The 12,624-nt window shown below is 36.2% G+C and overlaps 2 protein-coding genes across 4 annotated transcripts in view; both read left to right on the top strand.

Annotated features, from left to right (window-relative positions):
* The first annotated feature begins 580 nt into the window (after positions 1-580).
* LOC117564697 (uncharacterized) overlaps positions 581-12,624 on the top strand; it is a 177,700-nt gene continuing 165,656 nt past the window's right edge. For both annotated transcript variants that reach the window (XM_052002190.1, XM_034243572.2), the window contains exon 1: positions 581-1,125. The gene's annotated coding sequence lies outside the window, so the exon portion shown is untranslated. The remainder of the gene's footprint in view (positions 1,126-12,624) is intronic.
* The window catches only part of LOC117564704 (uncharacterized), a 45,153-nt gene continuing 39,457 nt past the window's right edge, over positions 6,929-12,624 (top strand). The window contains exons 1-2 of one of the 2 annotated variants that reach the window (XM_052002204.1): positions 6,929-7,261; positions 7,315-7,481. In XM_052002204.1, the coding sequence (XP_051858164.1) occupies positions 7,170-7,261; positions 7,315-7,481 (259 nt within the window). In that variant the 5' untranslated portion in view covers positions 6,929-7,169. Of the gene's footprint in view, positions 7,482-12,624 lie in introns of both variants that reach the window. The other variant, XM_034243581.2, reaches the window with a different exon arrangement.

Genomic DNA, 12,624 nt, shown 5'->3' with positions numbered 1-12,624 from the left:
TCGATATTTGTTTATTTCAAGTGTTGTGTATTTTGTAATGATAACTTATTTTAAGTGTTGAACTGCGCAGATAATTTAGTCTAAGTGTTGTACAGTGAATAAAGATAAAATAACAGTAATTAATTAACTCTACAATAGCGTAATTTAATAAAGAGGATATAATTTTTTTTAGTTGTTTACAAAATGTGTTCAATAAGCATTAAATCGAGTTGTTTATAGTATAGGGTATATTTTGGGGGAATATTGTTTACTTCTTATTTGTTTATGTCCTAGCAGCAGGATAGCATAGCGCTTAGCCTGGTTTACTTTCCAGTAACCGGAGCACTGTGAAGGCGTATGTCTGCTTGGGTATGTTTACAAATATTTTTTATTTATTTAAGTCACCTTGCACTAGTAACCATTTGTTGTTTATTTGCGGCGAAAGTTTGTTGGCTGGTTTGCCGAAAGTTAAAATTGCTGGAATTGTCCAGGTTATGCATTCACAAATGAAATAAAAGAGAACAACACCAACAACAAGTAACTATAACTGAAACTATGTAACTTTTCTCTTTTTCCCTTTTTGTTTTTTTTTGCCGTTGAGCCCGCGGATGTGAGAGCTGCCTAAAAACTGTGGAGTGGTTTAACAAATATGTAAACAAAATAGCGTAGCTTATTAAAACACGCTTAGTAATATGGCAAAGCACCCGAAAGCAGAACACAAATGTAACAAAAATTAAATGAAATACGTGCGGGCAAAAGAAAAATACCGAAAATGTGTATGAAAATTTAAGCAGTGAGCCAACAAGAAGCAGAAAGAAAACACAAAAAGGCAAAACAGTGGCGAAAATTGTGCGAAACAATTTATATGAAAAGCAAACAGGCGGCTGTGCCAGCTGCTGTTTAAGCAAATACAAAGTTACGGCTTCGCCTGCGCGAGTGTGAGTTCGTGTGTGTGCGTGTATGCGTGTGTGTGACTTTTCGTGGTGTCCACAGTGCGACGGGTACTTCATAATTACAGTTGCTTGTATTTAAATTTCACTAGCGGCGCGCCGCACAGTAAGGCACAAAGTGGCGATTGTGTTTTTTGGGCTATCGTTAGCGAATCCGGCTGCGTATACGTAATGTTGTGGATGGCGAATGCTTAATGTGAGTACTAGACCAACTTTATACTCTAGCTTATTTATTTTTGTACATACTAGCTTATTTTGTTGTAGAGTTCCAAATGCTGAGTCTACCACACTTTTATCGTGGGAACTCTGCAATGTGTGTGGAAGTGTTTCATAGCGAATCCGCTGAAATTGACTTTACAAGCAGCGGGGAAAACCCAGTGGGAAATTAAGCATGCAATCTACTGCAGTGAAATGTTTAGTTTGTTTATCAACTAAAATACCAACTGCAAAATAACAAATAAGTCAAGCATTTATTCATATTTATATATTTTTTGGGGAGGCCACAATAATTAATTAGCTGAATAGTATTGTTTAATAATGAAACGATTAAAATTGAGTTATAAAGCTATTTGAACACAAACAGCTTTGGGGTTCTTGAATGAAACAGCTTTTGTTTACGTTGAATAGTTTACCGGCAGCAAATGGAAACCCGTTCAAATATTCCCTTACAATAATTGATTGGGTTCTTAGTCGATTGGCCTTTATTATGTGCAAAAATTAGCTAAATGCCGTTCGACCCTTGTCAGAGATCATGTCAAGCAATTTTTCACGTCCTGGTCCTGGCCTTATTCCTTAAGACTCCAATTTCCCATCAATGGAAATTTTTATGCACACAATAATAAGTACAAAACAAACATTGGTAAAAGCCATGAAACCCGGGGCCGAAAAAGAAAAAAAAAATTAAAGTTCGCGTTTGGCAAAGCGGCAAATTAATTATTAACTCCAAGAGAGGCCCGACTCATGGCTATAGCGAAAAATTAAAGACAAGTGAATGGACAGGCAGCGAAATGGGCAAAACGGAAAAGTTTTTCGGATTCCATTTAGTTTTTCTGGGGTAATTTTCATTGCGTCTTTCTGTTGTTGTGTTGTGCGTTTGAAATGTTTTACGTTTTTATTTGTCATTCATTGCTGCAAAGTTTTGTCGTTTTATTCTTCAAGTTGTTGTTGATATTATTGCTCTTGTTGGTTGCGATGCGGGCTTTTCACAGGCGACGTTATCTTCGTCGTCTTTGTCTTTTTGGCCACACTCGCTAAAGAGAGCCAGCAATGTTGACAGCAGAGTGGCGGGGAGGGGGAATGGAGAAGCGAATGGCAAGCAGACAGACACTGTTAGTTTGGCAACGAAAATTGCAAGTAAGTTGAGGCAAGGCATACAGAATGGCAAAAGAAATCAGCTTTGAGCGCAAAATGAGGCAATAAAGATTTATCTCGCAAAGTACGCAAAAGCACACCACGAAAAAACACGAAATAACAAAAAAAAAAAAACGAAAAATAAAAAAAATAGACAGGAGCCAATGCAGCAGATTTGTCAAGGATTTGCAACTGACAATTTATGTTAGCCGTTGGCTTTACATTTCCCCCTCTCCGTTCAGTCATTGCCTTGCTTACAGCCACAGCAAACAATGAAATAGTACATTGATTTTTTAAGAAATACTTGCACGTATGCAAATGTGAGCGTGTGTTGCTTGCCCTGTCTTAATGTTATTGTGTGCTGTGCAACATGCATAAATTTTAATTAAATCGTCTGCAGAGCAAGCGAATTTGTCTAGTTGTCCTTACATACGAGTATAATAAAAACAAGTAAGAAAGCTACAGTCGAGTGTGCTTGACTTGGAGATACCCGCTTCCCTTGTTTAATAAAAGGTATTTTTTGGTATATTAATTTGGTATATACCGAAAAATACCAATATACCAAATAATATAAAATATACCAATAGCTAAATTTGGAATATTGATATAGTGATACATTCAAAATATACTAGATTCTCAGCTAAATATTCCGGCGGATCAAAGTTATAATACGGTTCTATCCTACGGGTAGCGGGTGTATCAGATTGGAGCTGCAGTTATAGCGACTATAATGTACCCTAAATGGCGATACAAAGATGTCAAACTGAATGTAAAAATGAATCTGTGTTTTTTTAAGAGCAAGCTGATAAAATTGAAATTTATTTTGCTAATGTTTTCGTTAGACAAAATGTGGAATTTAGCGTGCTTCAAGAATTTATCAGTTGTCACGCCATGTGAATGCTGTCTGTTTTCTCATTCGCATTCGCTTTCTCTTTCACTAGCACTGTGATTCATCGCCTTTTATGCTCTCTGCTTTTTTGTTCAATTATTTTCTGCATAAAAATATGATTTTTAAATGCATTTGACATTTAGGCCTTGACATCCTTTGGCGTCCGCACAGTGTGCGTTAGAAAATGACATAGAGATAAACTGTGTTTGTTCCCATTCCCTCATTTCCTCACTCTTCCTCACTCCGGCCTTAACCACACACATTTTGCACATGCGGCGACATTAAAAAGAGCTTTTATCTAAACAAAGGCCAGGTTGCTGTATAGTGTGTATTTGCATTGAAATTTTATTTACCATCTTCAAATATATTGCCAGCTGTTGCAAATTTGCAAAAATGGAAAGTGAGTTGTTCGTTATACACTTCTCGGAAATAACCGATGCGCTACAAAGCATATAAAGTCTGAAAAGAAATAGCTGAGCTTTAATTTTTCCTTAATTTTCAATTTTTGAGTATGAGTAACATTAAGTTTAGATACCATCAATTTCAAGTAAAGCAGAGAATTGAGATTGATGGTCGATAATTAGAGGAGAATTTTTAAATATCGAAAATATATAATAATATAACAAAACATTAGGGTATTTACTTTTCGAAAATATGACTATTTGTTGGAAAAATCTGTTTGTGAGGTGTTGCATGAATAGTTTTTGAACATGCTGAGCATTTTGTTGCAACTTTCAATTACGCACTTAATTTCATTTTAAATATTAAATTCTGGAAACAGCTGGTCGTTTTACTTATCTTCCAAAAGTTGTGCAAAGTACGCACAAATATGATGTGGGGACTAGGATAGTTTTGTGACTTGACAGCATTGAGGCAAACTTTTGGTACAAGAACTTCTAGCCAATTGCCGAAGCAGTTGAAAAGTTGCTGTTCTACCAACTTTGTTTCCGAAGACTTCTCTCAGACACTTGACGTCACAACAATTTTCAATTTCAATTACAATTACAATTGTGCGCCTAACCTCAGTGGCACCTTTGGGTTCGTCGTTGTCGTGGTCCTCTGCATTGCTGGTGAGAGTCCAATCAAAGGCCCAACAAAGAAGTGCTACAATCTGGCACTCCAAAGAGTGTGTGTACGCTACCAGATTTGCCAGTTGAACTCGTATTCATGCCGCACTGTGTCAGTAGGATTTCGTATTCATTTCGTATTCGAAAGTATTTGCAATGAGTGGTATCCTGCTGACTGCTGTTCGCTGAATTCTTGTGGATTCACATGAAAACAAGCTTTGTTGTCTCTTTCACTCTCACTCCAAAGCTTTCCCTTACTTTTCTGCTATATAAGGGCTGCTTTGCTTTGTATCTATCAGTAGGTTTAGGAGAGCATCGACTTTGTGCTTTAAATTCCCCTCAAATTGTGCAAGCTTTGCTGAAAGTCACCAGTAAATCAACATTCCTGGAAATACCTAAAAGTAGCTCATAAATTATATATATGCAATACATGCTTAAATATGACAAGTTTAGTGTTTTGATACTGTCAAAAGTCAAGGCTAAAAACGTTATGCGATCAGTATGTGGGTAGCGAAATAGAACATAAATAAAAGAAAGCAAAGGCTGCTTTACAGATAAATAACAGTGGGTCAAATCGTTCAGTTGAGACTGGCAGACTACAAATACCTGAAGGTTTTTGATTAAACTATACATAAACTGAAGAATAACAACTAGGGTTATCATTAGTAACATGTTAGTTTTACATTTCGAGTCTACTCTACAATCAATAAATTCAATATGGTTAATAAGATTTTGTCAGTTTCGTTAGTTTATGTGATTAGCGAATACGAATGCACACATTTAAAAATAAATTATTAAAATCTGGAATGTAATAAACAATTATTTTTACCACTATCCATTCTTGTAGTGTATACAAACAAATTAGACGAGATGTAAGCCCGAAAAGGGAAAATATTTTGGCACAGCAAAATTAAAGCAAACGCCAATTTATTTACGGCTTGTGTTCTATGGGCTGCGTCCTAAAGATAAAAACGTGACCGCGAAAACATAAAATATAAACAAAAAAGAAAAGAAGGAAATGTAGAGCCGAAGCGAGCCAAATGAAAATGAGAGGCGACAGTCGAGGAGTCGTCGGATGCTTTAATAGGCCGCGCTTAGCATAAGCAGCTAAGGAGACAAAAGTGAGAGAGGAAGCGGGTGAAAAAATGTGGCATACTTTGTGGCGCTTGTCAGCTGCAAGTGGCGCCATAAATCAAAGAGCGACAGCCGAGCCAAGCGAAAAAGCGAACAGCGAACAGAGAGCAGTGAACAAGCGAGCGGGAACAGACCACAAACAAAAGTCAAGTCAAAGGCGAAGCCACAACTTGAAAGCAATTTTAGTTTTAATGTGACCGTTTGGCATCAAACGGGAATCCTAGTTCATTTTGGTCAAAGCGGAAAGGCAGCCATCAAGTTGAGAGAGGCCAAAACGCGTTGCGAATTATTGATGCCTCATCGCTGATTGCTTTGCGTTTGAGCCATTTGACACAAGTGTTGTTCCATTTCCTTTGCCCATTCCCCTCTCTCATTCCATCCAGCTTAATCCCTCTCCACCCTCTCCGCCTCCACATGAAAGTCCTCGTCTATTCGGTACGCTCTTGGGCATAACTAAGTGAAGTTATTTGGTATTTCCATCGTGGACTCGACCCGCAGACACACACATATACACACACACCCTCACAATACCAGGTCTAACCTCTCCTGCCCCATGTAGATTGTTGTTAGTACATTTTTTTCCCCATTTTTTACGTATTTCTTTGGAGCACGGAGTGTCGCTTTGGTAAAATTTCAGTGCACACATTGTCAGCATCTCAATTTGGGGGCTGAGTTCGACGTTCCATCGTAACCTCATCGAGGGTGCTATGTTTTCTTTGCGCGCAATGCTCACATTAGCGGGATTTTTTCCGATATCTGTGCGCAAAATATAGCAAAACAATAAACGTTACAACAATTGCGGCTGCTTCTAATCGCGTCGAGCCGACTAAAATATTTGACAGCTTGTCCTAAGTGCTTTGTGTGGTTTGCTTAACGAAACACAGCATTCTGCAAGCCAAGCTCTTTAAATATTTCAGCTTGACTTAGTTGGTTAAAGATTCCATTTTAACCAGGAATTTAATCGAAATAAATACTGAATTAGGTGTTTATTAAATAGATAAATATTGACATTTCCAATAGATTATCGTATACCCCTTAAAATATTTGTTTTTCATTCTTATATAAAAGTTTTTGACGGAATCATCCGTGTCGAATTTCGATACTGCATAAATTTTAAAAACGAATTGTTGCAGCACGAGTTTTTATACCTTGTAGGTGGTCTGGTGACAATCTGGTATATTTGGCAAACTATGGTATACTTTAAATGTTGTAGTATATATGAATATTTAAAAATTTTATATACAACCTTCGGCATAGTTCAGTATTTTTGTGGCATATTAATTTGCTATATTGCGGGTATCTCATAGCACACTCGACTGTAGCTTTCTTATCTCGTTTCTCGCTTCTTTTGGAATTGACCTTGGGTCTTTTCCTAGAGCAAATGAATCTTCTGCTCGGAGTGATTTAAAAGGCGAATACCAAGTGTTTTATTTAAAACTCTTCATTTATAAGTAAAAATGTGTAAGAACTGAAATTATTTAAGAATAAGAAACTTTGAAAACTCTTGTTTACGCTTAAAGTGAGCTTTTGTACTTGACACAAACTAAAGCTTGTGACAGTCAAGAGAACTATTATTTGTCAACAATACTTGTGATTTCATTAAAATCTTTCACGCCATTTCACAACAAAATCTCTCAGAACAGTTCTTATCCATGTCGTTAGCCAAGGCACAGCTTAAGGGCGACTGCAAAGATGAGATAATTGCCTGTCGCTGGCCCCGAGGCTTATCGGAATCCACAGGCTAAAAGTGTCGCATTTTGTTGTCTCAGCATACCCTAGTAGCTCTAGCCGAATTCGAGGATGGAAGCTATTAATTCACTGACGAAATACCAAAAACAAAAACAAAATACAACCACCAAAAAAAGTAGAAAACAAACACAACTCGTTTTTGGGTAATAGCCGCTTCAAAATTCGTTCAGCTTGGGGCTATTAATTTGGTTTATAGCTGTGGCAAGTTTTGCATAAGCCTCTTGTCGATGTCCTTGAACAGCGTAATGAACTTTCGGACACTAAATGGCAGCAAACTGGAACGGGAGCGGGAACGTGAGCAGGAGGAGGGCGGCTGGAAGCGAAATCTTTTCAATTGTAAATGTTATGCCATAAAAGCGAAAAGTGAGTCATAATTTAATATTAAGCGCAGCTCTGTGGCCAAATACCCAAAGCAGTGCAGCGTGCGTTCCCCAGTTGCTGTTGCTGTTGCTGTAGTTGTTGTTGTTGTTTTTGTGCGGCCAAGCCGCATTCGCAGTGCCCTCCACTCAGTATGTAGGGGAGTTAACATTTAGCAGCATTATGTGGCGCATGTATTATATTTACGAGTATGTTTATGTTTATGCTGATTATTAATATTCATACGAACACATTCATGCATTGAGCGTGGGGACAAACAAACATTTAAATGATTTTTATGCCTCCGCATAACTTTGCATAAAAACAAAAAACAAACTCACATATGCGTTCACATTTGTATGTGTGCGTAAGTATGTTTGTAAGTAATAAAAGTGTATTTTATTTATTTGTTTCTCTCCTCGGACCAAACTGCGCAGCCAACAACATCGAGGTTAACGGCTCCTTGTGCCTTTTAAACTCGCCTCCCTTTCGTATTTTCACGCTCTCGCGAATATCTATTTTATAGCCTTTGGGTGATAATTCAATTAGCTGCATCGGATAAGTCAAATTTATGGACGACTTTTGAACGTTCACCTGTGTGCTGCGAGTGTGTTGACATTGGCTGTTATTTTTCCATTCGCTTGCCGATTGCATTGCGGAATTCTTACTCGCATTTTTATCGATTCGGAGTTACACTCTTAACTAATGATTAAGATAGAAGCACTTGGTAACCACATTAAAATGTCACTCGATCTTTAAAGTAAACAACTTTGCTGTTTGTAATTTCATTAGTGATATATTAAATTCCCATTTTTAGGTATTTGTTATTTTACATATTTGGCAAATAGTTTATCCCCAATATTCACAAATGTCTTTATATTATTTTTAGCATTTTGTGTCCATGCCCTAAAGGTGATCCACATTGAACCCAACCCAAAATACACACAACATAACATAACACAACACATCACATTTGAAAACAACTCAACACACAGTCCTTAAAGTCTCCATCCTGGCAAATTATAATGCATTGTGGCCTTGGTATTCTATCGAAATCCTTTTAGGCAATTCACAAAAGGCCATCGTACATACATATAGACCCATTGGCATCGGGTCGTTTAGTTGTAAATAGTGACTGGGACCCAGCTCAGAACGGCCATTTGGCAATGCCTTTTTGCGTAATATTTATAATTTATGGAGGTTTTTCGCAACATTGCTTGGGATTTTGGCCCTAACCCCTTTCGCTGTTGTTGCCTTTGAGAGTGCCCAGTCTCTGTATCTATCTCTGCTTTTGCCTCTGTCTCTCTCTCAGTCCAGTCCGCTACTTCAGCTGCTGTTTATAATTTTCGATGGTATTTTTTTGTCGATGCTCGAAGCAACGTGGGTTTATTAAGTAAATTGTTTCCGTTACTTTTCGGATTTCCTTGGAAATGGTCTGCGGATTGTGCTGCCGTTGTTTGAAGTGGACTGTGTTGACTCTCAACTGTCTGAAATACAATGAATAAACGGCTCAAAAAACGAGAGAGAGAAAACAGCCGTGCAGGAAGTTGACTCGATGTGACTTTGCTTTGTATAGCACTCGCCAGTAACCGTTCATTAAAGCTGTTTTCACTGCCAGCCAAATTTATGTGTCAATGAATTTGGCCGGACTACGCCTTTGACATCAATTTCCCACCATTGCTGGAAATTGAATTTTCTGAACAAACAGCCAGTCAGTTAGTCAGTCGGGTTGTCATGCAGGCACTTCGCAGTTGTTGCCGCCATTTAGCTCGTAATTTTTATAGCCCGTTAGGCCTCATTTGGTCACGAAGCTCTAGCGTTGCTCATTCGAGTATTTATTGTGACTATTCTATTGTTTTGTCGCATTTTGGTTGTTCTATACTCACACAATTTCCATCGGCTGTCGCCACATAGTTTAAAAGTATGTATCTCAAGGTCGAGCATCATCTTGTACCCTGTTAAGAATCAGATTGTGGGTAAAGTTTTTGTAGTACTTTAATAGTCCTGTAGGTTCTTAGATTGAACAAATCAATTATGTATATTTACTTAAATCAAAAAAGTAAACAAATACAGATTTCTTTTTACTCTAGGAATATTGAATTTAATTTAGTTAATAAGTCACTACAGGGTATCAAGCTGTCACCTTTACACAATTTATGTACTACAAGCTTGTGGATTGCTGCAGTTGATCTTTAATTACATATTACCAAGAATCTTGGCTGATGGTAAATAAAAAATCGTACTATTTAAATGTTGTTCGCAATTATTAAGTAAACCTTCGTATTTCAATGTTTTTATGTGTTGCAATATCCCTATGCATTACAAATAACTATATTTGTCTTTAAACAAATTGAAGTGATGTTGCTCAAATCAATGATAAATATTTAGTAAGTAAATTACAACTGAATAAAGTGAGCTAATTAAATCATAAAATGACAGAATAATTAATAAGTCTTACAAAAAGACAATAAATATTAATAAGAGGATGGGTCCTTAATTAAATTTTCTTGAAATCGAGGTGTGTTCGCTAACATTATTATTTTCATGTTCATGACGCACTTTTGAGACTAAAATTCTTAGCACTAAACCAAATTCTTGATTTTAGAACTATTTCTGTGTAGCTCAAATAAAAGCGTGTGTGGTTTTTATTATTGTTACTTGAAAACATAAAATGCAAACATAGTCAAAAACAGCACATTTTGTACATTATTCTTTGTGCTAGTATTCTTTATTTATTATTTTTATTTATTTATTATTTATACTTTATTTCGCTTCTTTTCGTTTCCCCATTCTAATACGACCGACGAAACAAAACTTTTAGAGGTGTTGTAGAATTATTTGCTCTATATTATGTTATATCATAGCGCATTAAAAAATTCTTATTTAACCATACCTTGACGACAACAGCGTCATTAACGAATAAGAATTTTACACAGGTTTGTTGATCTTAATTATGTATTAAAGACTTTTAATGATAAGCCAACTTAAATGTTCAAATTATTCTTGTGATTTACAACATTTTTATTAAAACCAACAAAAAAACATTCAGCTTCAAACCTCAGAACTTATTTTTCTTAGAACATCAGCTGAAATAGAAGCCGGCATTATGAGATTCTGATTTGAAATAGTTTTTGGTAAATTGGGCAAATGCTTTGGATAAAGAATAACCCAAGACGTTGAAAAAATGCGCATGCGGCATATTTCCAATTTTTCCCAGCCACAGTAATTTGAATTTTATTTTGGTTAGGAAAAAAAAAGAAAGAATACTGTCAAGCAAAATGCAAATACAAGTAAGAGCAAAACGCCGCCTTTTTTTTGCTTTCTAGCCAATTGTTGGGTGGCCAATGGCTAGGAAGGGGCTCGAGAACTCGGCTCTATTGTTTGCAAATTATTTGTATTCATGTTTTGTCTCGTTTGCCCCAGTCAGCGCCTTGGTGGTGAGCCCCAAGTAACTTCCGTTTGCCGGCACATAATCTACGTCATTTCCGTTTTAAATTATTTACATAGAAAATATGGCAAACTCACGTAAGACGACAGGCGCTTTGGGTGGATGTAATGTCCTGAGCTCAGCGTTCCTTCAATTGTTTGCTGAATTGTTCTGATTTTTGTTGTTCTTAGTTTTTTTTTGCCTTCGGTTTTTCTTTCTTTATTTTGGTTATGGTTTGCTCATCTTTCAGATTTCTTTGTTAGTTGTGAGGCCGCCGCTTTAGGCTTGGGCTTCACTGGTCAATGATATGCTCAAGTGGCCCAAGCGACTTATATTGCGCATTTGCGTTCACTTTAGGCCATTCGGTGCCTTTTGGCTCTTTATTGTGTTTGCATTGTGAGTGTTTTGTTTTTGTTATCTTTTCGTTTTCATTGTGGTTGGCATTGCAATTTTTTGGTTTCGCGCTTTTTCAGCCCTTGGTACTTGCTGTTTTCTGGAGCTTTTAGCCGTAATTGAATTATACGCTTGCATGCCCCACATTTTCCGACATTCCCCGTCATTGACCGTTATTGGATATGGTTCTTACTCCCTTTGCTACTGACTGACGAATCCCTACAATACGAAATAAAACTCCAAGCGCAGTTTAAATATTTGCGCAATTTTCGGCACTGGCATTTGCATTCGGTTTTTTGTATAAAAACTTTTCATTTTGTTTTTTATTTAATTTATTTACAATTTTTTTGAATATTATTTTTTGCTTTTTGTAAGGTTTTGAAAGTTTGAAAATGAATTTCATATAATTTATGCAGATTGCAAGAGAGGCGTATAATTGTTTATGGTTTTGACCGTTTGCATTTATCTCTCCAATTTTTGGCAATAGCAATTTGCATAAAACAACAGTTCATATTTTACTAAATGTTAACTTTTGATAGCTAAATCTTCCGTATCGAAATTTAAATACTTATATCCCTTTGACTCATGCACATATGTTAGGCATATTTGCCTAGGCAATCAAGTTCGAATTTATTGTTAATTGACACTGGATACATTTTTATGAATTGAATTATGATATACGCTATATTCTACATAGACATATATGTATGTATCTTTTCGTTACTGAGTTAGCTTTGTACGGAAAATAACTATTTGTCTACAAAATCTGTCTTGAAAGTTCTTCTGCTTCTGTAAGCCCAAATTATAAAACTATTTTGCGACTATTTATTAACTCTTCATACAGATTATTTTGTATTTACCTGGATTTATTGTGCGTATGATTAATATTTTTATTTGTGTATAATTTGCGTAAAATATAAGCAATTATACGGTAACGAACGTTTCAATTGACAAACAGAAAAAAACAAGTACGAAAGTACTCGAAAGTGTTGCATTTAAAAGAGGCAAAATAGTGCGACGTTAATTTTGAAATAAACAAAATATACTATAAATATACCAAAGACTATATTTGGTATATATAAAATAACAATAAAGTACAAAACATTCCAGATTGTCAGCCAAGCAACAATTACACTTTGTAAGTATGCGTTTTTGTCCATAGAAAATTATTTCTTAAATAAGTTCTACAATTTTTATCTGACCTCACATTAACAGGAATAAATACTGTAGTTATTATTATCTGCTTGCAAACATAACAACTGTTGTCGAACAAAATTATATCTTAATCTCTTATAGTCTCTGAGATATAGGAGTTTATACATAGAGACA

Source organism: Drosophila albomicans, chromosome 2L (assembly GCF_009650485.2).
Source record: "Drosophila albomicans strain 15112-1751.03 chromosome 2L, ASM965048v2, whole genome shotgun sequence".
Lineage (NCBI taxonomy): Eukaryota > Metazoa > Arthropoda > Insecta > Diptera > Drosophilidae > Drosophila > Drosophila albomicans.
This window is presented reverse-complemented; position numbering and strand designations above follow the sequence as displayed.